At 44.1% G+C, this 26,177-nt stretch overlaps 1 protein-coding gene across 8 annotated transcripts in view; it reads left to right on the top strand.

Moving 5' to 3' along the window:
* Positions 1-26,177, top strand: part of phldb1a (pleckstrin homology-like domain, family B, member 1a) — a 62,639-nt gene that overhangs the window by 19,364 nt on the left and 17,098 nt on the right. For 6 of the 8 annotated variants that reach the window (XM_041894531.2, XM_041894538.2, XM_041894530.2 and 3 more), the window contains 3 exons: positions 1,229-1,399; positions 12,708-12,833; positions 17,432-18,633. In XM_041894531.2, the coding sequence (XP_041750465.1) occupies positions 1,229-1,399; positions 12,708-12,833; positions 17,432-18,633 (1,499 nt within the window). Of the gene's footprint in view, positions 1-1,228; positions 1,400-6,128; positions 6,622-7,544; positions 7,587-12,707; positions 12,834-17,431; positions 18,634-26,177 lie in introns of those variants that run through there. The other 2 variants (XM_041894535.2, XM_041894537.2) reach the window with 2 other exon arrangements.

Genomic DNA, 26,177 nt, shown 5'->3' with positions numbered 1-26,177 from the left:
ATCATAGGCATCAGAGAGGGGGAGGAGGGGAGAGAGGGAGGGAGGGAGAGAGGGATGAAATGAAAGTGCCGTACTGTAGCTGAACAGTGGAGCCAGTGTATTCAGAGCCCTGACATATCTAATCATCCTAAGAATGACAACTAGAGGACTTTGTGATATGGACAGGATGGAGAAGCTGAAGCTGAACACAGGGATTCATGCTAAAGGTCTGAGATACACCATAACACCATAAAACACTGAAAGGGAAGAATAGGACCATGGCCTGACCTCGTCTTCACCCCCTTAAAAAAACCCAGTTCAAGCACTCTCTCTCTCTCTCTCTCTCTCTCTCTCTTTCTCTCTCTTTCTCTCTCTCTGCACACACTCCCCCTCTGCCCTCTCACCCTCAAAATTGTAACTCTGCCAGTGCCACTGTGGTAGTTCCTCCCATGTCTTGTGATTCCTTTATCCCCATCTGTCCGTCTGGAGGGCCCAGACGCCAGAACAGGAGCAGTGCTGGGAGGCTGGGGGGAGGTGAAGTGGAATGGACATGGAGATAGTGAATAGGAATCTAAGGCAGCCTGCTGGGGTATTCTCAGTGATGTCTCTCCTCTATGTTCCAGGGCTATTTTAACAGCGTGGTGAGGCCAGGGGAAAGGCAAGGGGCTTGTTAGATGAAGAGAGGGAGGGGACTTTTGGGGTAAAGTGTTTAACCCCTCTTGGGCTTGTGGAGTCATGTGCTCCATCCCTTGATTCTTGTCTCTCATCCCTTCCCCCGGACAGACAGACAGACAGACAGACAGACAGACAGACAGACAGACAGACAGACAGACAGTAATGTCATTTATCTATCTATCCTGGAAGCACTCAAAACAGGAAGACAGTGGTTAATCTAATACATTCCCTCTGACCACCGTCCGTCTGCCATCTGCCATGCTCAGAGTGGTCTGTCTCTTTCAGGGCTAGCACCTGCTGTGAGCTTGACTCTACACTCTACAAGTGGCTTGGCCCCTTGACCCCAGGCTCTATTCCTTTACTGTGACATCAGTGTGATCAGCGTTCCACTGACTGACTGTGGCTTTGAACTACAGTCCCAGTCCTTCTCTGAAATAATTTACTACCAAACGTGGGCATGATTGAATAGAATACTTTAATATCCCATAGGGATATTCTTTCTGATGATGTCTGATGATGTGTTTAAAGGATTAATGTTGACATGTATATGTAACTTACCGCTGTGTTCTTGCAGGGAGGACGACCCTGGGCAGTGGGAACACAGACATCCCTCTGCAGGGGCCAGGCATCGCTGCCCAGCACTGCTATATCGACAATAGGGCAGGCAGTATCACCCTCAACCCCTGTGGGAACCAGTGCTCCATTGATGGTCTCCCCGTCTCCAAGCCTGTACGCCTTTCACAAGGTACTATATAAATAACATAATAGCAATAAACTGCTTCATAAAACATTTTTACAATGTTATAAGAGTGATTTTGATTATTACCTAACATGCCATGCCATAGTGTCTTCATATACAGTTGAAGTCGGAAGTTTACATACACCTTAGCCAAATACATTTAAACTCTGTTTTTCACAATTCCTGACATTTAATCCTAGTAAAAAATTCCCTGTCTTAGGTCAGTTAGGATCACCACTTTATTTTAAGAATGTGAAATGTCAGAATAATAGTAGAGAGAATGATTTATTTCAGCTTTTATTTCTTTCATCACATTCCCAGTGGGTCAGAAGTTTAGATACACTCAATTAGTATTTGGTAGCATTGCCTTTAAATTGTTTAATTTGGGTCAAACGTTTCGGGTAGCCTTCCACAAGCTTCCCACAGTAAATTGGGTGAATTTTGGCCCATTCCTCCTGACGGAGCTGGTGTAACTGAGTCAGGTTTACTGGCCTCCTTGTTCGCACACGCTTTTTCAGTTCTGCCCACAAATTCTATAGGATTGAGGTCAGGGCTTTGTGATGGCCACTCCAATACCTTGACTTTGTTGTCCTTAAGCCATTTTGCCACAACTTTGGTAGTATGCTTGGGGTCATTGTCCATTTGGAAGACCCATTTGCGACCAAGCTTTAACTTCCTGACTGATGTCTTGAGATGTTGCTTGAATATATCCACCTAATTTTCCTTCTTCATGATGCCATCAATTTTGTGAAGTGAACCAGTCCCTCCTGCAGCAAAGCACCCCCACAGCATGATGCTGCCACCCCCGTGCGTCACGGGTTGGGATGGTGTTCTTCGGCTTGCAAGCCTTCCCCTTTTTCCTCCAAACATAACGATGGTCATTATGGCCAAACAGTTCTATTTTTGTTTAATCTGACCAGAGGACATTTCTCCAAAAAGTACAATCTTTGTCCCCATGTGCAGTTGCAAACCGTAGTCTGGCTTTTTTTATGGTAGTTTTGTAGCAGTGGCTTCTTCCTTGCTGAGCGGTCTTTCAGGTTATGTCGATATAGGACTTGCTTTACTGTGGATAAAGATACTTTTGTACCTGTTTCCTCCAGCATCTTCACAAGGTCCTTTGCTGTTGTTCTGGGATTGATTTGCACTTTTCGCACCAAAGTACGTTCAGCTCTAGGAGACAGAACGCGTCTCCTTCCTGAGCGGTATGATGGCTGCGTGGTCCCATGGTGTTTATACTTGCGTACTATTGTTTGTACAGATAAACGTGGTACCTTCAGGCGTTTGGAAATTGCTCCCAATGATGAACCAGAGTTGTGGAGGTCTACAATGTTTTTTCTGAGGTCTTGGCTGATTTCTTTTGATTTTCCCATGATGTCAAGCAAAGAGGCCCTGAGTTTGAAGGTAGGCCTTGAAATACATCCACAGGTACACCTCCAATTGACTCAAATGATGTCAATTAGCCTATCAGAAGCTTCGAAAGCCATGACATCATTTTCTGGAATTTTCCAAGCTGTTTAAAGGCACAGTCAACTTAGTGTATGTAAACTTCTGACCCACTGGAATTGTAATACAATGAATTACAAGTGAAATAATATTTCTGTTGTGACGAGGTGAAATGAAGGAGTCAGGCGCAGGAGGTAAAATGCCGAAGTCCAGAGTTTAATGCATTCACAAATATCAAACGCCCCAAGCGTCAAAAGGAACAAGCTCAAGGGAAAACATACACCTTGGTATAAATACAATGTTGAGTAGCTCAACCGAGCTACACGCTCTCACAATAAACAATCACTCACAAAGACAAGGGGAACAGAGGGAACACTTACTGTATACACATACTAATTAGGGGAATGAGCACCAGGTGTGTGTGATTGACAGGACATGACAAGTGGAGTGATGAGAATGAGATCGGCAGTAGCTAGTACTCCGGTGACGACGAACGCCGAAGCCTGCCCGAACAAGGAGTAGGGGCAGCCTCGGTGGACATCGTGACATCTGTAAACAATTGTTGGAATAATTACTTTTGTCATGCACAAAGTAGATGTCCTAACTGACTTGCCCAAACTATAGTTTGTTAACAAGAAATGTGTGGAGTGGTTGAAAAACGAGTTTTAATGACTCCAACCTAAGTGTATGTAAACTTCCAATTTCAACTGTACCTGTACCTGTCTGTAGCCTAGTATCGCCAGTTGGACATCTCAAAATGAAACCAGGTTTTCATTTCACTAAATCACCATGGTCGTTAATTGAATGCTTAGTAGAACATCTCCTAGCTAGGTTTTTTTCCATTAATAAGAAACACAGGCAAGACATAGAACCGCCCATGCTTTATGGCTCATTTATGACCTTGACCTAGATGGAAGGGAAACTTGATTAAACAGGCTGTAATAATTGCTTCACACAGTCAGCTCCTCTCTCTCTATCGCTCTCTCTCTCTCTCTCTCTCGCTCTCCCCTCTCTCTCTCTCTCTCTCCCTCCCTCTCTCTCTCTCTCTCTCTCTCTCTCTCTCCCTCTCTCCCTCTCTCCCTCCCTCTCTCTCTCTCTCTCTCTCTCTCTCTCTCTCTCTCTCTCTCTCTCTCTCTCTCTCTCTCTCTCTCTCTCGCTCTCTCTCTCTCTCTCTGTCCTGCAGTTCCACAGTTGTTTTAGTTAGATGTGCTGCATATTACTTCTGATTTCTCTAAACGAGTAAGACAGAAAATCTATATGCTCTCTTCAGTAATGTAATGTATGGACTTTCAACCCAACCAAAGGAGATGCCATGTAAATGGTTAACATGACCCCAATTTGACTTCATAAAACAAAAAACTGTTTAAGGGCTGGCTATTCATGAATCGTGAATATATTTTCATATAAAATAGCTAAGTGGAGTAGGGATGCATCTTTGAATGTAATCTAACCACCAAATATATACACTCCCAGTCAAAAGTTTGGACACACCTACTCATTCAAGGGTTTTCTTTATTTTTTACAATTTTTTACATTGTAGAGTATTAGTGAAGACATCAAAACTATGAAATAACACATATGGAATCACGTAGTAACCAAAAAAGTGTTAAACAAATCAAAATATATTTTATATTTGAGATTCTTCAAATAGCCACCCTTTGCTTTGATGACAACTTTGCACACTCTTGGCATTCTCTCAACCAGCTTCATGAGGTAGTCACCTGGAATGCATTTCAATTAACAGGTGTGCCTTCTTAAAAGTTCATTTATGGAATTTCTTTCCTTCTTAATGCGTTTGAGCCAATCAGTTGTGTTGTGACAAGGTAGGGGGGGGTATACAGAAGATAGCCCTATTTGGTAAAAGACCAAGTCAATATTATGGCAAGAACAGCTCAAATAAGCAAAGAGAAACGACAGTCCATCATTACTTTAAGATATGAAGGTCAGTCAATTTGAAACATTTAAAGAACTTTAAACGTTTCTTCAATTGCAGTCGCAAAAACCATCAAGCGCTATGATGAAACTGGCTCTCATGAGGACCACCACAGGAATGGAAGACCCAGAGTTACCTCTGCTGCAGAGGATAAGTTCATTAGAGTTACCAGACTCAGAAATTGCAGCCCAAATAAAAGTCACAGACACATCTCAACATCAACTGTTCAGAGGGGACTGTGTGAATCAGGCCTTCATGGTCGAATTGCTGCAAAAAAACCACTGGAAATCTCATGTCTCCGGTGGAAATTTGTCCTTTGGTCTGGAGTCCAAATTTGAGACTTTTGGTTCCAACCTCTGTGTCTTTGTGAGACGCGGTGTGGGTGAATGGATGATCTCCGAATGTGTAGTTCCCACTGTAAAGCATGGAGGAGGAGGTGTTATGTTGTGGGGGTGCTTTGCTGGTGACACTGTCTGTGATTTATTTAGATTTCAAGGCACACTTAACCAGCATGGCTACCACAGCATTCTGCAGCAATACGCCATCCCATCCCATCTGGTTTGGGCTTAGTGGGACTATCATTTGTTTTTCAACAGGACAATGATCCAACACACCTCCAGGCTATTTTACTAGGAAGGAGAGTGATGAAATGCTGCATAAGATGACCTGGCCTCCACAATCCCCCTGACCTCAACCAAATTGAGATGGTTTGGGATGAGTCGGACGGCAGAGTGAAGGAAAAGCAGCCAACAGGTGCTCAGCATATGTGGGAACTCCTTCAAGACTGTTGGAAACGCATTCCAGGTGAAGCTGGTTGAGAGAATGCCAAGAGTGTGCAATGCTGTCATCAAGGCAAAGGGTGGCTATTTGAAGAATCTCTAATATAAAATATATTTGGATTAGTTTAACACTTTTTGGGTTACTACATGATTCCATATGTGTTATTTTATCGTTTTGATGTCTTCACTATTATTATACAATGTAGAAAATAGTAAAAATAAAGAAATACCCTTTAATGAGTAGCTCTGTCCAAAGTTTTGACTGGTATTGTACATAGGCCTAACTCTAGTATATTTGTTCCAACATTATTACCATGGTATTAATTATTTGCTATAATGTAAAGTGCTAGGAATTGGGTGGGGTGCAGCATTGATGACAGAAGTGGTGAGAAAGAGTAAGGTAACGTAGACTAACAACCAGGTTATAAAACAATAGAAAATTTAACCAATCTCTAATCCTGCCCTGGGTTATGCATTCCATTTGCAAAAGCTCGTAGTTTACTGGGATATGGTCCCATAATAAAATAAACTCCACGCCCCCTCCCGCGTTTTGCAGCCAGGGCTGGGCAGGCAGCTTGACAGTAATATCATTTGTGGACTGGACAGCCGGTGTGTTGGACACGGAGCCAACAAACAGCTGTTAGGACGACACCGACAATAAGGCATTATTACTCCAGATTCAGCTTTGTTGGATAAAGAAACGACGGGAAAGTGGAGTAGTCTGTATGTAGAAGTGTGTGGCTGAGTTTTACAATTGCTGTTGTTGCCTACTATCTGCGTTATTTTTGGAACTTGGATAATTGGCCAGCAAAATGCTATTGATGAAGCATATGACAAAAGACTGCTTAGCCTAAAGGGTCTTCTACTTCACTTTAATCGGACGTTGGACATCTGCGCTTTTTGTGCTGAAGAAGCAGGTCGTCAAGGAGCGCACGGAATTTTATTTATCCTCACAAAGACGCTGCAGACGCACGCGCTACATGCACGTTACAATTAAATTACAAAGGAAAGGGAGCTCTTGCTTTTAAATGACAATTATGCCAGTGAATATATCAAATTAATTGCAGATACACGTAAGTGCATAGACCTATTTTATTATTAAAGCGCAATTCCGCCACTTTTCAACCTCGTAATTAATGATCTCCAGCGCCTATTATATGAAAAATGCGCGTTAATATGCTCTGTGGTTAAAAAGATAAGAAAGGTCCTAAAAAATGCTTCTCTGTGACATCACATGATAGGATTAAAAGTTACAAAAACAGTGGTTCTCATAGTGTTTGAAAATCACTGTTTTTAAAATGTTTTGACTTTTGATGATGTCATCTGGTAGAACTTTTTAACATAATATTTTTTAAACGAAACGTAGAAATGCACCGTTTTCACATAGGCCTATGTAGACACTGGTATTGTGCTAGAGATGATTAAAATGAGGTTGCAAAGAGGTGGAATTTCCCTATTACTCATTATTTTCAATTGTCTGTCAGATTCCTAATTGTGAGAGAGTGGGGGGGCAGAACTGGGTGCTTGGGATGGGGTGTAGGGTTTGAGCATAGCCTGAAGGTAGGGAGGGGCAGTTCCTCTTGCTGCTCCATAGGCAAGTACCATGGGGGGGCAGAACTGAGTGCTTGGGATGGGGTGTAGGGTTTGAGCATAGCCTGAAGGTAGGGAGGGGCAGTTCCTCTTGCTGCTCCATAGGCAAGTACCATGGGGGGGGGGCAGAACTGAGTGCTTGGGATGGGGTGTAGGGTTTGAGCATAGCCTGAAGGTAGGGAGGGGCAGTTCCTCTTGCTGCTCCATAGGCAAGTACCATGGTCTTGTAGTGGATGTGAGCTTTGACAGGAAGCCAGTGGAGTGTGCGCAGGAGCACGGTGACATGAGAGAACTTCGGAAGGTTGAACACCAGGCGGGCTGCAGCGTTCTGGATACGTTGCAGGGGTTTGATGGCACAAGCAGGGAGCCCAGCCAACAGAGAGTTGCAGTATTCCAGACGTGAGATGACAAGTGCCTGGATTATGACCTGCGCCACTTCCTGTGTGAGGTAGGGTTGTACTCTACAGATGTTGTAGAGCATGAACCTGCAGGAGCGAGTCACTGCTTTGATGTTTGCAGAGAACGACAGGGTGTTGTCCAGGGTCACACCAAGGTAATTTTCACTCTGGGAGGGGGACACCGTGGAGTTGTCAACCGTGATGGAGAGGTCTTGGAGCGGGCAGGCCTTCCTCGGGAGGAAGAGCAGCTCCATCTTGTTGAGGTTGAGTTTGATGTGGTGGGCAGACATCTAAGCTAGATATCTGCCAGGTACGCAGAGATGCGTGTCGCCACCTGGGTGTCAGAACGGGGGAAGGAGAAAAGTAGTTGAGTGTCACCCGCATAGCAATAATAGGAGAGACCATGTGAAGATATGACGGAGCAGAGTGACTTGGTGTGTAGAGAGAAGAGGAAAGGGGAGAGGGCCTATAACTGAGCCCTGGGGGACACCAGTAGTGAGAGTACATGGTGAAGACACAGATCCTCGCCACGTCACCTGGTAAGTGGCCTGCCAGGTAGGATGCAATCCAAGAGTGTGCAGAGCCTGAGACGCCCAGCTCTGAGATGGTGGAGAGTAGGATCTGATGGTTCACGGTGTCAAAGGCAGAGGATAGATCTGGGAGTATGAGAACAGAGGAGAGAGTTTTGGCAGTGCAGAGAGCCTCCATGACACAGAGAATAGCAGTCTCAGTTGAGTGACCCATCTTGAAGTCTGACTGTTTAGCGTAAAGAAGATCGTTCTGAGAGATAGTGAGAGAGTTGGTCAGAGACCAAAGAGAAGAAAGAAAGTATACTGGTCTGTAGTTTTTTGCGTCAGAGGAGTCGAGTGTTGGTTTCTTGAGGAGGGGAGTGACTCGGCCCATTTTGAAGTCAGAGGGGACGCAGCCAGTGGTCAGGGATGAGTTGATGAGGGATGTGAGGAATGGGAGAGGATCTCAAGAGATGGTCTGGAGAAGGGAGGAGGGGATGGGGTCGATCGGGCAGGTTGTCGAGCATTTTATCAATATTAAATGTCATATTAGTAAATTTTTATGTACAGTATGTCTTGAATGTGTTTTAACCTTGTGTTGTCTACGTGTGTCATTCATTTAATTAAATTGTATTTTAATACAAAACTTGGCTGTGATCTCCTCCACGACGCATTCATCTCTCAGTGCCATGACTCATTTCGTCAGCACATTGGCACATTCGAGGGCGCCGAGAGCACTCACCTTGGTGCTCTGTAGGGTCCTGGCCACTGCCTCATAGGGCCCGAACAGTGCTTCACTACACAGTATGCTGAAGTAGGTTCTTCCTTTGAGCGCCTGTTTGTGCAGTCCCCCGATTTCTGCTCTCGTTTTCCCTTGACACTCTTGTCATCCTTCAGTATGTCTAGTGAGGAGAGGAGAGTGCCGCAGACGAGTGAGATGGCTTTCGTGCGCATGCACCACCTGGTTGGACACAGGCCTAGGATGTTGGTCACTACTTCTTCCACACCAAAAAGAGACTTGTACTACTGTTTACGCTTGTGTGGTTCTCTTATGACGACTGCCACGCCCTGCACAACGTTCAGTGTGTCAGCCACAAGGCTCACCTCGTGCGAAAACTTCTTGCAAAACCAAATCCAGTGACTGGTTACTACAGTGCAAATACATGGACCCTGTACATGCCTCTTTCAATTGAGCCTGCACACCTGAAAAACGGTTTGACATGCTTCCTCCATCAAAGCAGTATCCCTGGAGCCGTTCCAAGGGAATATTTAACAATGCAAAAAGATGTCCTTCACACACAAGAACAGAGTTTCAGCTGTAGAGTCGGGGGCGTCCAGGTTCTGGTCGACGTACTGGAGATTGTTCCATGGTGCACACGTCAGTGGTGCCATCAGCAGTCAGGCCATAGAAGGGACACTGATACGCGCAACACAATCTCCCTCTGTACGGCGTGAGCCAGTTGTTGAATAATCTCATTCTGTATTGTGTCCGACATCCAGTTGTCTCTCCTGTGAACCCATTCCTGTTCCTTTGGTATATTGTAAGTGCGTTCTATCATCAACTTGTAAAGCACACCGTCACGAGTTGTGCCACCTCTGAAAGGAACAACAGCTCTATTCCTGGCAATGCCCTGTTCTGTAACAGCCATATCTGAAAACAAGGCACTGATTTGTGTCAGTTTTAGTAAACAATGTTTTGGTGCAACAACACAAATTCTTACACCTCTTCTGCAGGGGGTGCTGCCGTTTTGCCATTTCACCACAACATGACGGCGTTATGACAACTTGCGGGCAGTGGGTTCAGAACAACAAGGATAAAAACTATACCAAATAAGATATATATATATACAGTGGCTTGCGAAAGTATTCACCCCCCTTGGCATTTTTCCTATTTTGTTGCCTTACAACCTGGAATTAAAATGGATTTTTTGGCAGTTTGTATAATTTGATTTACACAACATGCCTACCACTTTGATGATGCAAAATATGTTTTATTGTGAAACAAACAAAGCTTTGCAGCTCCTTCAGGGTTATCTTTGGTCTCTTTATTGCCTCTCTGATTAATGCCCTCCTTGCCTGGTCTGTGTGTTTTGGTGGGCGGCCCTCTCTTGGCAGGTTTGTTGTGGTGTCATATTCTTTAAATTTTTAAATAATGGATTTAATGGTGCTCCGTGGGATGTTCAAAGTTTCTGATATTTTTTTATAACCCAACCCTGATCTGTACTTCTCCACAACTTTGTCCCTGACCTGTTTGGAGAGCTCCTTGGTCTTCATGGTGCCACTTGCTTGGTGGTGCCCCTTGCTTAGTGGTGTTGCAGACCCTGGGGCATTTCAGAACAGGTGTATATATACTGAGATCATGTGACACTTAGATTGCACACAGGTGGACTTTATTTCACTAATTATTTGACTTCTGAAGGTAATTGGTTGCACCAGATCATATTTAGGGGCTTCGTAGCAAAGGGGGTGAATACATATGCACGCACCACTTTTCCGTTATACATTTTTTAGAATTTCACTTCACCAATTTGGACTATTTTGTGTATGTCCATTACATGAAATCCAAATAAAAATCCATTTAAATTACAGGTTGTAATGCAACAAAATAGGAAAAACGTCAAGGGGGATGAATACTTTTGCAAGGCACTGTACTGTATACCACCATCTAAAAGGGCACTTGGCAAGTGGGAAGGCAAAGGGGCATGTGCTCTGCACAGGTAGACTCTATCTGTGCATGTGCCTGGGAGTGAACTATTTTAAGGGTGAAATGTAACAATGTACTTTAGGCTACTCACCTGTTGTTCATCTCTCTCTCTCGGCCTGCTATTCCACTGGCTTGTTCCTAGAATTAATCTGCTGTTCTTGTTACCGTTAAAACATCTCCCCTTGACCCTCTCACCCTGGATCCGGACCACCACGTGCTGTCACCCTAGCTCCCTCCCTCCACACCTGTCCTAGAATGGAGCGTGGTTCACATTCCGCTGTTGTTGTGTCAATACAGTAGATTGTCACTGGCACTAAGGAACATTTTGACCTGAATCCTCTGACCAACAAAATGATGGCAGGGAACAGTGTAACAGGGAATCATAACAATACATTGATTAGGGACCGTTCAGAATTTACGGGACAGGGTACTTGGAGAATTTGTGGGAGGGTCATACTTTTTAAATTTCAGTCCGGGGAAGGGTTTAATATTTTTTATTGTATTTTATTTATTTCTCAGTGTTTTAGAATTAGTTGCTTATTATATCTCAATGTGTGCCCGATGCCTCCCCTCAGTGGTCCTCTGTAGCTCAACTGGTAGAGCACGGCGCTTGTAACTCCAGGGTAGTGGGTTCGATCCCCGGGACCACCCATACACAAAAATGTATGCACGCATGACTGTAAGTTGCTTTGGATAAAAGCGTCTGCTAAATGGCATATTATTATATATTTCTAATTCTCTGCTGGGCGCGCAATATCACGTTTGTGTGCGCCTATAATTTACTGTGGTCTCAATCAAATGAGCCATAGGCTGAAGTGTATGAGCAGAGAAGCACATGGTAAAGTTATATTTCTAAGACTATTTCCTAAATATGATAGGTAATTAACATCAACATTGCTATGTTGCCATGTAATGTTTTTGAGACGAAGAAGTTTCTCAAACTGCATATCTAAGGCTCTGGTGTAAAATATATTTTCATTTCATTGAGGTATGATTTTCTCCATGTACCACTTATTATAAAAAAGTCTGCAGTACATTATGTCATTTCTCTCTCTGTGGTTTTGTGTTGGCTGAGACTTGTCCTACACAGCATCTCCTAACATGTTACCTCATAGACAGTCTATAGATCTCTCTCTCTCTCTCTCTCTCTCTCTCTCTCTCTCTCTCTCTCTCTCTCTCTCTCTCTCTCTCTCTCTCTCTCTCTCTCTCTCTTCATTTTCATAATGAAATGGCCTTCAGAAGTCATAACTCACCCTGAGGTGTCTATCCTCCACTGAAACACGCCTGGCTGAGATTGATTAATCAGCTCTTTACTCACTACCATGTCACTAGCCAGCCCCGTGGTGTGAGTCAGAGACAATGACTGTGTATGAAGGAGTTGGTGATGACGAGAAGAGTATGAATAGAATCGAGGACCAATCTTCATCATTCTGTTTTGATATAGGTTTGATATAGGTTTGTGTGTGAGGTGTGTGGAAAGCTTAATAATGCAGCACTGGCTATCTATGTCTATCATGATGGATGTGAACCACAACTGGAGGCTCCAGCTTGACTCTCAGATGTTTAGTGGCAGGGGAAGTAGTAGGCTGAAGCTCAGCGTTGTAGCGCGGTTGAAATGTAAAAGATCATTTTCAATTGAGCAGGCATACAGTATTGCCTTTAAATGTCAATCAAGCGACAACGCCGATCTTCGGCGCCACGGATTTGATCCAGTCCTAAGTGGTTTGAAAAGAACAACACTGAAATATGCCCTCCTGTCCTGAAGAACATGGTGTTAGTTTGTACATGTAATAGAGGTGGGGTAGGATAAGCTCCTGTTTGTGGTTACAGGGGACGTATCAGCCACTCTGGCCAGTGACTGCAGAGGTGAACAAGGGGACATAATATGGAGCTTTAGCTGTTTTCACAACACCACTGTTCTATTCTCACCACTCTGTTGTGTTCTCTTGTCCCTCCAGGGTGCATGCTGTGTTTTGGTCAGTCAGCCTTTTTCCGCTTCAACCACCCAGAAGAGGCCCTCAGGATGAAGAGCATGCTACCTGGAGGAAGCCAGGGGCCCAGCGCCTACAAGGCCCACCACACAGGTAACCATCACATCTCAACACTATAGGAACCACACAAGTAATGATAGAGCAGGGGTACTATTTGAGAAGGTCCGGTCAAACACATTTCCTAGGTGGCAAAGATCCGGATGGATGTTGTCATTTTTCGGCATAGTAACAAACCCCCGCCTTGCAATCCATGCGACCCCAAACTGTTCAAACTGCTCACACCCCTCTTGTTGGCCATTTTAAAGCTCAGTTCCTGCAATTCTACACATTTTGCCATGGAGCGGGGAGAACATTGTGCAGTTTTCTAAGCTAATTTGCTGCAATTCTACACATTTTACAATGGCTTATGTGTGTTCATATGGTACCTGAGTGACTCAACAAAATCAATGGGGGCCCCCCTGGGTGTCGAGGCCCTCAGCACGTAATCTGGCCATGATAACTACAAGATTTAGATAGCTTGTTAGCCTAACCTACCTATCTAGCTAACATGAGCTAGTAGTTGATCAACAGGACATTTCTGACAGGTTATAAATAGCTCTCTAAGGTCTGTCAGTGAATGACATAACAAGAGGAAAACTACCAAATTTCAAAATGACACCTTGTGCATTCTATTATTATAACTCTCAACAGCAGTAAGTTGAAAACCCGACTGAGTTCCCCCCAAAATTCTATAAATCAATAAATGTTCTGGGTTCGGATCGGGGCCGCGGTCCGCCAATTGAGGATGGCTGTGATAGAACATGCTGCAAGGTAATGACATCACACAGGTAAAGACCAGCGTCTAACCATCACATCATATCAGATGACACCACACCATAGCTCTACACAAAGACCAGCATCAAGCCATCATAATAGACCCAATAGGAACCCCGCAATTTATGTCAGATTTAGTGTTTCAAACTCATTGTAATCGATGACAGAGAGTAGTAGACAGTACAGTTCCACCCTGTCTGGTGACATTCAGTTGATACTACAGAAATATGCACTAGCTGAACAAACCAATACATCAAGCTACTGTACCTTCAAACACTGACCCAATATGAATTGACTGTAATTAATGAGGTGGTCGTTGACAGGGTTTCTAGATAACCGAAGGGACTGACAAAAGAAGGAAGATAGATAGCTCTCCCTCTCGTATGGCACCATTTTGAGCCTATTGTGAAAGACTGCCTCTTAAGGTTATGACCCTGTCTCTCTGTCAGTTCTCTTGGCTCGACGTATGACAAACCATGTTGTTGCAATATGTGGTGGGTGGTGGGTGTGTCCTTCAATGTGTAGGGGTCAAAGATTGGTATTTTATGGACAACAAGACAATCTCCTAATACAAGAAATGACTGGAGAGTATTAGCCTTTAAACAGCCTTTATACCACAGCGTCAGGCACGTTAGATAGGAGTCGACCTGTGCTGAGCACATGCCACTTTGCCCTTTTGGGTAGTGGTATATATATATACAGTACCAGTCAAAAGTTTGGACACTTACTGATTCAAGGGATTTTCTTTGTACATTCTACATTGTAGAATAATAGTGAAGACATCAAAACTATGAAATAACACATATGGAATCATGTAGTAACCAAAAACGTGATAAACACATCAAAATATATTTTATATTTGAGATTCTTCAAATAGCCACCCTTTGCTTTGATGACAGCTTTGCACACACTTGGCATTCTCTCAACCAGCTTCATGAGGTAGTCACCTGGAATGCATTTCAATTAACAGGTGTGCCTTGAAAAAAGTTAATTTGTGGAATTTATTTATTTATTAATGCGTTTGAGCCAATCAGTTGTGTTGTGACAAGGTAGGGGTGGTATACAGAAGATAGCATATTTGGTAAAAGACCAAGTCCATACTATGGCAAAAAAAGCTCAAATAAGCAAAGAGAAACAACAGTCCATCATTACTTTAAGACATGAAGGTCAGTCAATTTCAAGAACTTTGAAAGTTTCTTCAAGTGCAGTTGCAAAAACCCTCAAGCACTATGATGAAACTGTCTCTCATGAGGACCGCCACAGGAAAGGAAGAGCCAGAGTTACCTCTGCTGCAGAGGAAAAGTTCATTAGAGTTACAGTTGAAGTCGGAAGTTTACATACACTTAGGTTGGAGTCATTAAAACTTGTTTTTCAACCACTGTGGATGTATTTCAAGGCCTACCTTCAAACTCAGTGCCTCTTTGCTTGACATCATGGGAAAATCAAAAGAAATCAGCCAAGACCTCAGAAAAACAATTGTAGACCTCCACAAGTCTGGTTCATCCTTGGGAGCAATTTCCAAACACCTGAAGGTACCACGTTCATCTGTACAAACAATAGTACGCAAGTATAAACACCATGGGACCACGCAGCCGTCATACCGCTCAGGAAGGAGACGCGTTCTGTCTCCTAGAGATGAACGTACTTTGGTGCGAAAAGTGCAAATAAATCCCTGAACAACAGCAAAGGACCTTGTGAAGATGCTGGAGGAAACAGGTACAAAAGTATCTATATCCACAGTAAAATGAGTCCTATATTGACATAACCTGAAAGGCAGCTCAGCAAGGAAGAAGCCACTTTTTGGAGAAATGTCCTCTGGTCTGATGAAACAAAAATATAACTGTTTGTCCATAATGACTATCGTTATGTTTGGAGGACAAAGGGGGTTGCTTGCAAGCCGAAGAACACCATCCCAACCGTGAAGCACGGGGGTGGCAGCATCATGCTGTGTGGGTGCTTTGCTGCAGGAGGGACTGGTGCACTTCACAAAATTGATGGCATCATGAGGAAGGAAAATTATGTGGATATATTGAAGCAACATCTCAAGACATCAGTCAGGAAGTTAAAGCTTGGTCGCAAATGGGTCTTCCAAATGGACAATGACCCCAAGCATACTTCCAAAGTTGTGGCAAAATGGCTTAAGGACAAACAAAGTCAAGGTATCGGAGTGGCCATCACAAAGCCCTGACCTCAATCCTATAGAAAATGTGTGGGCAGAACTGCAAAAACGTATGCGAGCAAGGAGGCCTACAAACCTGACTCAGTTACACCAGCTCTGTCAGGAGGAATGGGCCAAAATTCACCCAACGTATTGTGGGAAGCTTGTGGAAGGCACCCGAAACGTTTGACCCAAGTTAAACAATTTAAAGGGAATGCTACCAAATACTAATTGAGTGTATGTAAACTTCTGACCCACTGGGAATGTGATGAAAGAAATAAAAGCTGAAATAAATAATGCTCTCTACTATTATTCTGACATTTCACATTCTTAAAATAAAGTGGTGATCCTAACTGACCTAAGACAGATCATTTTTACTAGGATTAAATGTCAGGAATTGTGAAAAACTGAGTTGAAATGTATTTGGCAAAGGTGTATGTAAACATCCGACTTCAACTGTATGTACATGTGGGTAGAGGTAAAGTGACTATGCATAGATAATAAACAGAGAGTAGCAGCAGCATAAAAAGAGGGTGTGGGGGGACAATGCAAATAGTCAGTGTAGCCATTTTATTAGCTATTCAGGAGTCTTATGGCTTGGGGGTAGAAGCTGTTAAGAAGCCTTTTGCACCTAGACTTGGCGCTCCGGTTCTGCTTGCCGTGCGGTGGCAGAGAGAACAGTCTATGACTAGGGTGGCTGGAGTCTTTGGCAATTTTTAGGGCCTTCCTCTGACACCGCCTGGTATAGAGGTCCTGGATGGCAGGAGGTTTGGCCCCAGTGATGTACTGGGCTGTACGCATTACCCTCTGTAGTGCCTTGCGGTCGGAGGCCGAGCAGTTGCCATACCAGGCGGTGATGCAACCAGTCAGGATGCTCTCGATGGTGCAGCTGTAGAACCTTTTGAGGATCTGAGGACCCATGCTAAATAGCCTTATAGCCAACAACTAGCTGGCGCTTGTGCTGTCAAATAGTCCCACATGCGCAATCAAGGGATGTGCTACTTTGATGAGTGAAGAATCTTAGCAAGCCTGCATAGTGATCAAAACGAACGACATCCATAGATATAGAACAAAAAGAATGAACGACTGGTTCGCGTCTCTGGCATGTATGAATTTACTTATCAAAATGAAAATATCAATGAAAACATGTCATTTCTATTCTATACCAGTAAATGTGTGCTTTAGTATTGTTTTCTTTGGCAACTGTGGTATAAGTGGGATAAATGGCTCTGCGTTCTACATTACCTTGGAACTAATGAACTCTGCGGACAGATTGTTCATTCTCCTCTGACCTTAGTGCTGCAGCTGGTCTGAGAGCCACACCCGATCCTGTGTGTGTGTGTGTGTGTGTGTGTGTGTGTACGAACCACGCTTTCCTGACTGGGCCCAGTGAGATTGCATCTGCAGCCTGTGATTGAAGTAGAGAGTTTTTAAATTTAGCAGCCCCAGATCCCTATAGGATTACAGCACACACAGCTGAGAAACAAAACCTACAATACACACAGGGTGTGGTCACAGTAGCCTACATACTGTACTATATACAGTAACTGCATGTTTTAGTAGGATCTAAAATTCTTAAGTGTGTGTCTGTCTGTCTGTCTGTCTGTCTGTCTGTCTGTCTGTCTGTCTGTCTCTCAGTCATTGCTGAAGTGTGCGGCCTACTTTAGAAATATATATACCTTTAAAACACTGACTGGTTCCTTCTCCTGTCTTACCATAGACTCCCACACGGTGCTGAATGGGAACCACCAGCCTGCCCTCCATGAGAGGACCCGTTCCGGCTCTGGCCCACACCCAGGCCCCATGACCAGCACCATAGAGAGGGACCTCCAGGACATCATGGACTCTCTGGTGATGGATGACCCCCAGTCCTCCGGGAAGATGGCCCACCACCCCATCCCTCAGTCCCCCCTCTCCCCCATGCTGAACGGGGAAGGGCGTTACCTGCTCTACCCTTCCACCAGCCCTGGGGCCATGTCCGTGGGCTCCAGCTATGAGAACGCCTCCCCGCCCGGCCCCTTCTCCCCGCTCTCCTCTCCTCTGTCGGCTGCCAGTAGTGGTGCTTTCCTGGGGCCTGGTACTTCTCCAGTGCCTGCCCACTCCTCCAGCTACACCCTCACCACCCAGACCCCCGTCCCCCAGCCACGGACCTCCCCTCCTGGGGGCTACAGTGGACCTGCTGATGTGCAGAGGATCCCGGAGAGCCCCAGGCCTCTGAGGAGGGCCCTAGCGGAGGCCTCGCCAAGCCCCACTGCTTCCCGTAGAGGCGTGGGTAAGGACAGCCCAGTAGGCAGTTCAGAGACTCCCAGAGCAGTACATGGAACATCCCACATCCCAGTCTCCAGCGCCAGACTAAACTCTAAATTCTCTGGATGTCAGGCATCCACGGCCCCCTCCAGCCCTAGGGTGAGGGTGGGCGGCTCAGGCTCTCGTCCCCCCAGCCCCCAGCACTTCTCCCAGGCCCAGTCCCACACAGACAGCCCTCAGCAGACACGTAGGACACCAGAGCCCTCTGGACCCTCTAGCCTGAGGGAGCTACCCCCTCCCAGCCCCTCCATGTCCCGCAGAGGGGCTTCTCCAAAACAGGGCTCCCTCCAGGATAGGGGGCTGCGAGCCAGGAGTCCCTCTCCCACCTCCGGGGGAGGCAGGCAGCAGAAGGGCAGCCTGGGTACCGCCTTCACCCCAGCCCTAGGCTCTCTGTCTGGGGCAGGAGCTGGGCCCTCTCCTCTCACGAGCCCCCAGGGCCAGAGGAAGAGGTCTGGTAGCGCTGGGGCCACCAAGGACTCCAGGGGGCCTGTACGGCCCCGGACCCGGGAACGCAAGAACAGCATCTCAGAGATCAGCGACAACGAGGATGAGCTGCTGGAGTACCACCGCTGGCAGAGAGAGGAGAGACTCCGCGAGCAGGAGATGGAGAAACTGGTGAGTATTCAGGTGTGTGTGCATGTGTGTGTGTGTGTGTGTGTGTGTAGAGGTGGTGTGTGGAGGTGGGGGGGCTATATGTGCTCAGAGGAGTGGAGTTCTATAAAGAGGTGGTGGTGTCTATATGTGCTGGGTGGGTGTTCCAGTCCAGAGGAAGCTTGCTTTGAAAGTGATTGCTGCTCCCCCACTCCTGTGTTGGGTATATATAGAAGTCAGTGAGACAGCGACGCCCTCAGCACATGGACCTTCAGACTCCCTAAGGAATTTACACAAGCATGTCACTCTGATTGCGTCCCAAATGACACCCTATTCCCTATATAGTGCACTACTTTTGACCAGAGCTCTATGGGCCCTGGTCAAAAGTAGCACACTTTTTAGGGAATAGGGTGCTGTTTGGGACACATACCTCTGACTGAGCCCAGGGACCCAAGGGCAGGGTGGCTCAGTCACCATGCAAACACACACAGACACACACACAAACACACACACACACACCACGCCAGCAGCCCAGGGATCTGGGTTCATACTCCTGGCAGATAGCAGCTGATGAGACCACAGGGGGGGGAGCATTCCCCTCCTGTTACCCCATTTACAGACGCTATTTCAGGAGCCAAGAAGTCTCTGGGAACAAATAGGACAGTTACTGACAGCATTTAGCAATATAAGCATGGGAGAGAGCCAGAGAGGGGGCAGAGTGTTTGCATGTATGGAAGAAAGGTCAGGGTGGTCAGAGCTGTGGGTTGGGAGGGAATGTGTCAGTGGCCTCATTTATAAACATTGCGTACGTAGAAAATATACCCCAAAACATGCGTCAGTTTTCACACAAAAGTTGGCATTTATAAAAAACGGAACTTGACATGAGGACGTGCTTAACTTCCCGCAAACTTTAGACCATGCGTACACACAATATCTAGTGGTTGAAGTGTTGCATTGCAAGCAGGCAAGTAGTATTTTGTGAAAATGGGTTAAATGATGACACCCTTATGCATAAAAAAATAAAAAATATAGTAACAAGATGCAAGCATTTGCCATTAGTGAAATTAGCGAAAATCTATTTATTTTATCTTTGCAATCTAAAATAATTACAGATAGGAATATATTTCATATGAATTTATTTCATTTCCATTATCATTTGCAGAAGAAATTCCTCACCTTTTCTGACTGTGATGGTTTCAAATAAAATAAAATAACAAATTATAATACAATTGTATTTGTCACATGCGCCGAATTCAACAGGTGTAGACTTTACGGTGAAATGCTTACTTACGAACCCTTCCCAACAGAGTTAAAAATAAGAAAAATATAAATAAAAACACAAGAGGAATAAAATACCAAGTGGTGATGCGGTCAAGATACTCTCAATGGTGCAGCTGTGGAACTTTTTGAGGATCTGAAGGCCCATGTCAAATCTTTTCAGCCTCCTGAGAGGGAAGAGGCGCCGTCGTGCTCTCTTCAAGACTGGGCGGGTGTTTGTGGACCATGTTAAGTCCTTAGTGATGTCCGAATGGACAAGTAAAAACAAATCACACAAAAATCACAATATCCAAGAATTACTCAAATCAGATTTGGATCAGAGAGGCCAACATTGGAATAATATTCAAATCTATTTTTCATGTACATAAATAAAAAAGCCTATGTGCATATTGGCTACATGTCCAAACCGATGCTGACATGTGGGAGGCGCTAGAAAATGTAGCCAAACTTTAATGAGACTTTTAATACATAAATATAAGCTAAACACCAGTCATGTTTCACAAATATAATGAAGGATCATTAACATTAACGTCTAAAGGCTTGATTCTGTCGACATGCTCAAGGCACGGTTCGTTCATCTCAAATGAATACATACATCTGGCCCTTCATTGGACACTGTGTTAACAAACCTCCAAACGAGCTTCAATGCCATACTACACTCCTTCAGTAGCCTCCAACTGCTCTTAAACACTAGTAAAACTAAATGCATGCTCTTCAACCGAACGCTGCTTGCACCCGCCCACCCGACTAGAATCACTACTCTCGACGGGTCTGACCTAGAGTATGTGGACAATTACAAATATCTAGGTGTCTGGTTAGACTGTAAACTCTCCTTCCAGACTCACATTAAGAATCTCCAGTCCAAAGTTAAATCTAGAATCGGTTTCCTATTTCGCAACAAAGCCTCCTTCACTCATGCTGCCAAACATGCCCTCGTAAAACTGACTATCCTACCGATCCTTGACTTCGGCGATGTCATTTACAAAATAGCCTCCAACACTCTACTCAGCAAATTGGATGTAGTCTATCACAGTGCCATCCGTTTTGTCTCCAAAGCCCCATATACTACCCACCACTGTGACCTGTACGCTCTTGTTGGCTGGTCCTCACTACATATTCGTCGCCAAACCCACTGGCTCCAGGCCATCTATAAATCACTGCTAGGCAAATCTCTGCTTTATCTTAGCTCATTGGTCCCCATAGCAACACCCACCCGTAGTATGCGCTCCAGCAGGTATATCTCACTGGTCATCCCCAAAGCCAACACCTCCTTTGGCCGCCATTCCTTCCAGTTCTCTGCTGCCAATGACTGGAACAAATTGCAAAAATCTCTGAAGCTGGAGACACTTATCTCCCTCACTAACTTTAAGCATCAGTTGTCAGAGCACCTTACCGATCACTGCACCTGTACACAGCCCATCTGAAATTAGCCCGCCCAACTACCTCATCCCTATATTGTTATTTATTTTGCTAATTTGTACCCCAGTATCTCTATTTGCACATCATCTCTTGCACATCTATCATTCCAGTGTTAATACTAATTGTAATTATTTTGCACTATAGCCTATTTATTGCCTTACCTCCATAACTTGCTACATTTGCACACACTGTATATATATTTATTTCTGTTGTATTTTTGACTTTGTTTTGTTTTACCCCATATGTAACTCTGTGTTGTTGTTTTAATCGCACTGCTTTGCTTTATCTTGGCCAGGTCGCAGTTGTAAATGAGAACTTGTTCTCAACTGGCTTACCTGGTTAAATAAAGGTGAAAAAAATAAAATAAAAAATAAATAATGGTCACAAGACCGGAGAGTGAAGGACAGTGCCTGTTGCACACCACACATCACCCACCTTGAATCTGAGTGGTCAGCATTTTGATACTATTTAAACATGAAACGTAATTGTTTCAAACCTGGACATTTTATGTAATTTTATGAAGCATGTCTTACTTTGTATCAAAGTAGCCTAGCTTAGCCAAAATATGACCATAGAAATGTTGAGGGATCATTTCTAACAGATATTTTCATCTATGAGAATGGTGTTTTCCTGCTAATTGCATTTTGGAACATTCACGCATAGCCTACAGCCATGTGCGTATTGTTGAGCTTATGATATAAAGAAATACAACTTTATCAACATTTTAAGCCTAATGATCAGCCTCATTGCTTAAAAAAATTAAAATGTGCAGTGGTTGTATGAATTTTGGATCTGCCGTCCCAGATCTGTCCCAGAGTCTGTTTTGTACTGTATACATATTTTCTATCTTCCCAGGGAGATGGGACACCCTTAATTTCGAGCCCTGGAGGGAATTATTTGGTATGAATTGTTATGTTGCAATATTTTATAGGCTACTAAGGATGGCCAACCATCCTCCATGAGAGCCTTAAAAGGGGAGTGTTGTATTTTGAGATATGCAAAGAACCCAATAGGCAGAGTGTAACCACAGCTTTGTCTGATTCTATATGATAAGAAAAGTTAGTAATACATTTTAGTGGCATCCTTGCATCCTACAATGTTGTAAAAATTGGTTACAGACTTCAAGAAATCTGTAAAAGATCAGTCCTACTTAATAATTCCAGGATCCAGTTGCAGAGGGAGGTGTTCAGTCCCAGGGTCCTTAGCTTAGTGATGAGCTTTGTGGGCACTATGGTGTTGAACACTGAGCTGTAGTCAATGAACAGCATTCTCACATAGGTGTTCCTTTTGTCCAGGTGGGAAAGGGCAGTGTGAAGTGCAATTGAGATTGCGTCATCTGTGGATCTGTTGGGGCAACAACACATCTGCCACGCTGATCCTCAACACGGTAGCCCCTTAAGTTTATTTAGTAAATGTTTTCTTAAATATTTTTTCTTAAAACTGCATTGTTGGTTAAGGGCTTGTAAATAAGCATTTCACAGTAAGGTCTACACCTGTTGTATTCGGTGCATGTGACAAATACAATTTCATTTGATACAACAAGGATACTATTCGTCCCATCTCTCATTTAAATGGAACTACTTCACAGTAGTAAATAGATAAGCTATTTCAAGTATTTTGCTCTATGCGATCCAGAGCACCATTTAAAAAATAGGCTACAGTAGAACTTAAATGGATACTTCGGGATTTTGGCAATGAGTCAGATGAACTCGTGGATACCATTTTTATGTCTCTGCGTGCAGTGTGAAGGAAGTTGCTAACTAGCACTAGTGCAATTGCTAACTAGCGTTAGCGCAATGACTGGAAGTCTATGGGTTTCTGCTAGCATGCTAGCAGATACCCATCTGCTATGGTGCTGATGGTCTGTCCATCTGTGTTTCTGTGTGTCTGTGTGTGCATGCACATGCATGCATGTTTATGTAATCGCGAGATGATCAGATATCACAATTCGTTACACAAGATTACATTTATCCTCACAATGTTATTTTATGAGTAAGACAGATAAAGGGACACGCAGGGAGAAGGATAAGATAATAAAGATAAAAGGATCAGAGCGAGCGAGAGAGAGAGCTTTTCTGTTGTCCTCTCTCCTCTCCTGTCCTGTCCTGTCAGTGAGGTAATGTGGGTCATGGTGTATCTGTGGTCTAATTCCCAGACAGAGTAAGGGCAGAGCAGCCCATGGAAATGGAATTGCTAGAATGGAAAAAGACCCTCAGACCACAGCAATTTGACTGTACAGTCACAGCGCTGACTGAAATTGGCATATTGGCGCACGTTTTTAAGGACACACCTAAAATATTTCCACCTCTCCCAACTCAGCAGGCTGATGTTAGACAGGTCGTTTGCCGAAAAATGCCAGTGTGGCAGTTTTTGCAAACTTTGACACTTGCACCTCCTTAAGGACAGCCGAAAATAGAGCCCACAGTCTGAAAAACAGGTCTGCTCACTCAACAGTTTTAACTAACTCAAAGATATCCTGTTTCCGGCAGAGCCATAGATAGAGATTGGTTTCCGTTGAAGATTGAGGTCATTATCAGAGGCCCATACCTTTGTACTGTATCTGTTCCTGGTTTACCCCCACCTGCCCTGGCTGTTTGACTGTTGTTGCGTTTGGAACTCCTTCTGTTTGTAGTTTAGGCTACTCACCATCAGGGGGCAACAAAGTACCATATCCTTGAACCTACAAAAGTGGAGGACTTTTTACAGTAGGATTAACTGGTGCTAGGCAAGTTATTAATTGAACCTGTTACTAGATATAGTGATGTCAGTTCAGCCTGTTCTCTTTGTGTCATGCTGTGGTAGACTGACTGCCAACATCTCCCTTTGTAATTTCATCATATTCACTTTGGGATTAACAGTGTTAAGACTTGAATTAATGACACAAAGAACAAACTGGCAGTTACCTTTCTCACTGTTCCACTGAACTAAATGTGGGAGCCTTGTTGCTGTTGTTAAACTCTGAATCCACTCTTATAGGAGTAGGAATCTGGAGTTATGGGCTGTAAGGAATTTTACTTTATGATCCCATGTAAAGCAATCAAAATATGTGATATCCTGCCAATAAGGTTGAGTGTTCACGCTAAACCATAAGGAATGTCTGAATGTGTGTAGATACTTAGATACTCAGAAAGTAGATGAGGTATATTATCGCTGGGCCTTCACAAGCTTTTCTCTCTTCTCTCTCTTGTGCATATTTCCTCCCTGGTGGTTTCACAAACATGTTACATGGGTCAGTAGTGGGTGGGTGGCATGAGACATTTGTTATTCTGTCTCAGTCACAGTGTTGTTTACACACACACACACACACACACACACACAGACGCACAAACACACACGCTCTCTCTCTCTCGCACACACGCACGCACAAACACACACACACACACACACACACACACACCGTTAAGTACCCTGTTATGACCCTCTGCTGAGGCTCATGTTGTGGACTTAACCTTAAGTAGACAAAGCTTTGTATATGGCTCTAAATGCAGATTCTGACACCTCTTTTCACAAGACTGAGCGTTTCCAATATGCCTGTATTGATTTGAGATCCCTCTTCTGTCTGGGCAACTGAGGTCATGAGTTCATATGATTTAACTCTTTGCCAAGAGTTTTGACTAAATAATGTTCTGTAACACTGCCATAATGTCTACAAATGCACCTATACTGAGTTGTACCTTGTAGGTGCAGTATGATTCAATTTGTTATATGAGAGTGACAAAACATAGCAGTACGTGTCTGTGAATACATTGCATGACTCCCTCTGCCTGTTTGCAGGTCATGGTGAGCTGTGGTATCTCAGTCATCTCATGCCACTATTTTCATTTAGCCTAGCTTCTCTGGCCTGAATGGTGTGGAGTAATGGGTGGCATGACCTGCTAATGGTACTGCCAACCTGGCTGCTCAACAGGCAGACTAGAGGCCATACAGTATATGGTAGAAATGAAGTAGGACCTGCATACACGATTGCTTCACCACATACCTTTAATCAGGCTAGTAAATACACAACATTTCAATCCAATTTTTCTTCAGCGAGCTCAGCACCCCTAACAAGTGATGTGTGTTTGACTATACATACTATATGTACTGTGTGTGGTACACAGGGGAGTGGGGCAGAGTGGCTTGTGGAGATACATGTGAGGGGAAATGCCTGCAGCAGATGGTGAGGTCAGAGGTGAAAGGTCATTGAAGTCACTGATGGGGTCACAAAATGGGAAGCAGCAGGGGGTACTAAGGGAATGATGGCAGCATTGTCTGTTCTGGTCTGTGTGTGTGTGTGTGTGTGTGTGTGTGAGCTGTGTTTTTGTTTGTGTTAATGTGTCTATATTGAGTATGTGTAAGTTTGAGTATGTGCGTATGTGTATATTTCTACTGGAAGTAAGTGTATTGGTTTACACCTTTATTTGGTTGGTGTATATGTGAGTTAATATTAGTTAGGGTTAGCTTAGGGGCTCTCAACATATCTGCTTCCAAAGAGGTGGTCAAGCTGCTAGAAATTGTGCTCTATGGAAGTCTAAAATATACAGTTGAAGTCGGAAGTTTACATACACTTAGGTTGGAGTCATTAAAACTCGTTTTTCAACCACTCCACAAATTTCTTGTTAACAAACTATAGTTTTGGCAAGTTGGTTAGGACATCTACTTTGTGCATGACACAAGTAATTTTTCCAACAATTGTTTACAGACAGATTATTTCACTTATAATTCACTGTATCACAATTCCAGTGGGTCAGAAGTTTACATACACTAAGTTGACTTTGCCTTTAAACAGCTTGGAAAATTCCAGAAAATGATGTCATGGCTTTAGAAGCTTCTGATAGGCTAATTGACATCATTCGAGTCAATGTCTGAATGTGTGTAGATACTTAGATACT

This window comes from Coregonus clupeaformis, chromosome 13, assembly GCF_020615455.1.
Source record: "Coregonus clupeaformis isolate EN_2021a chromosome 13, ASM2061545v1, whole genome shotgun sequence".
Classification (NCBI taxonomy): Eukaryota; Metazoa; Chordata; class Actinopteri; order Salmoniformes; family Salmonidae; genus Coregonus; species Coregonus clupeaformis.
Note: the sequence above shows the minus strand (reverse complement) of the source record. Positions and strands in the feature narration are given on the sequence as shown.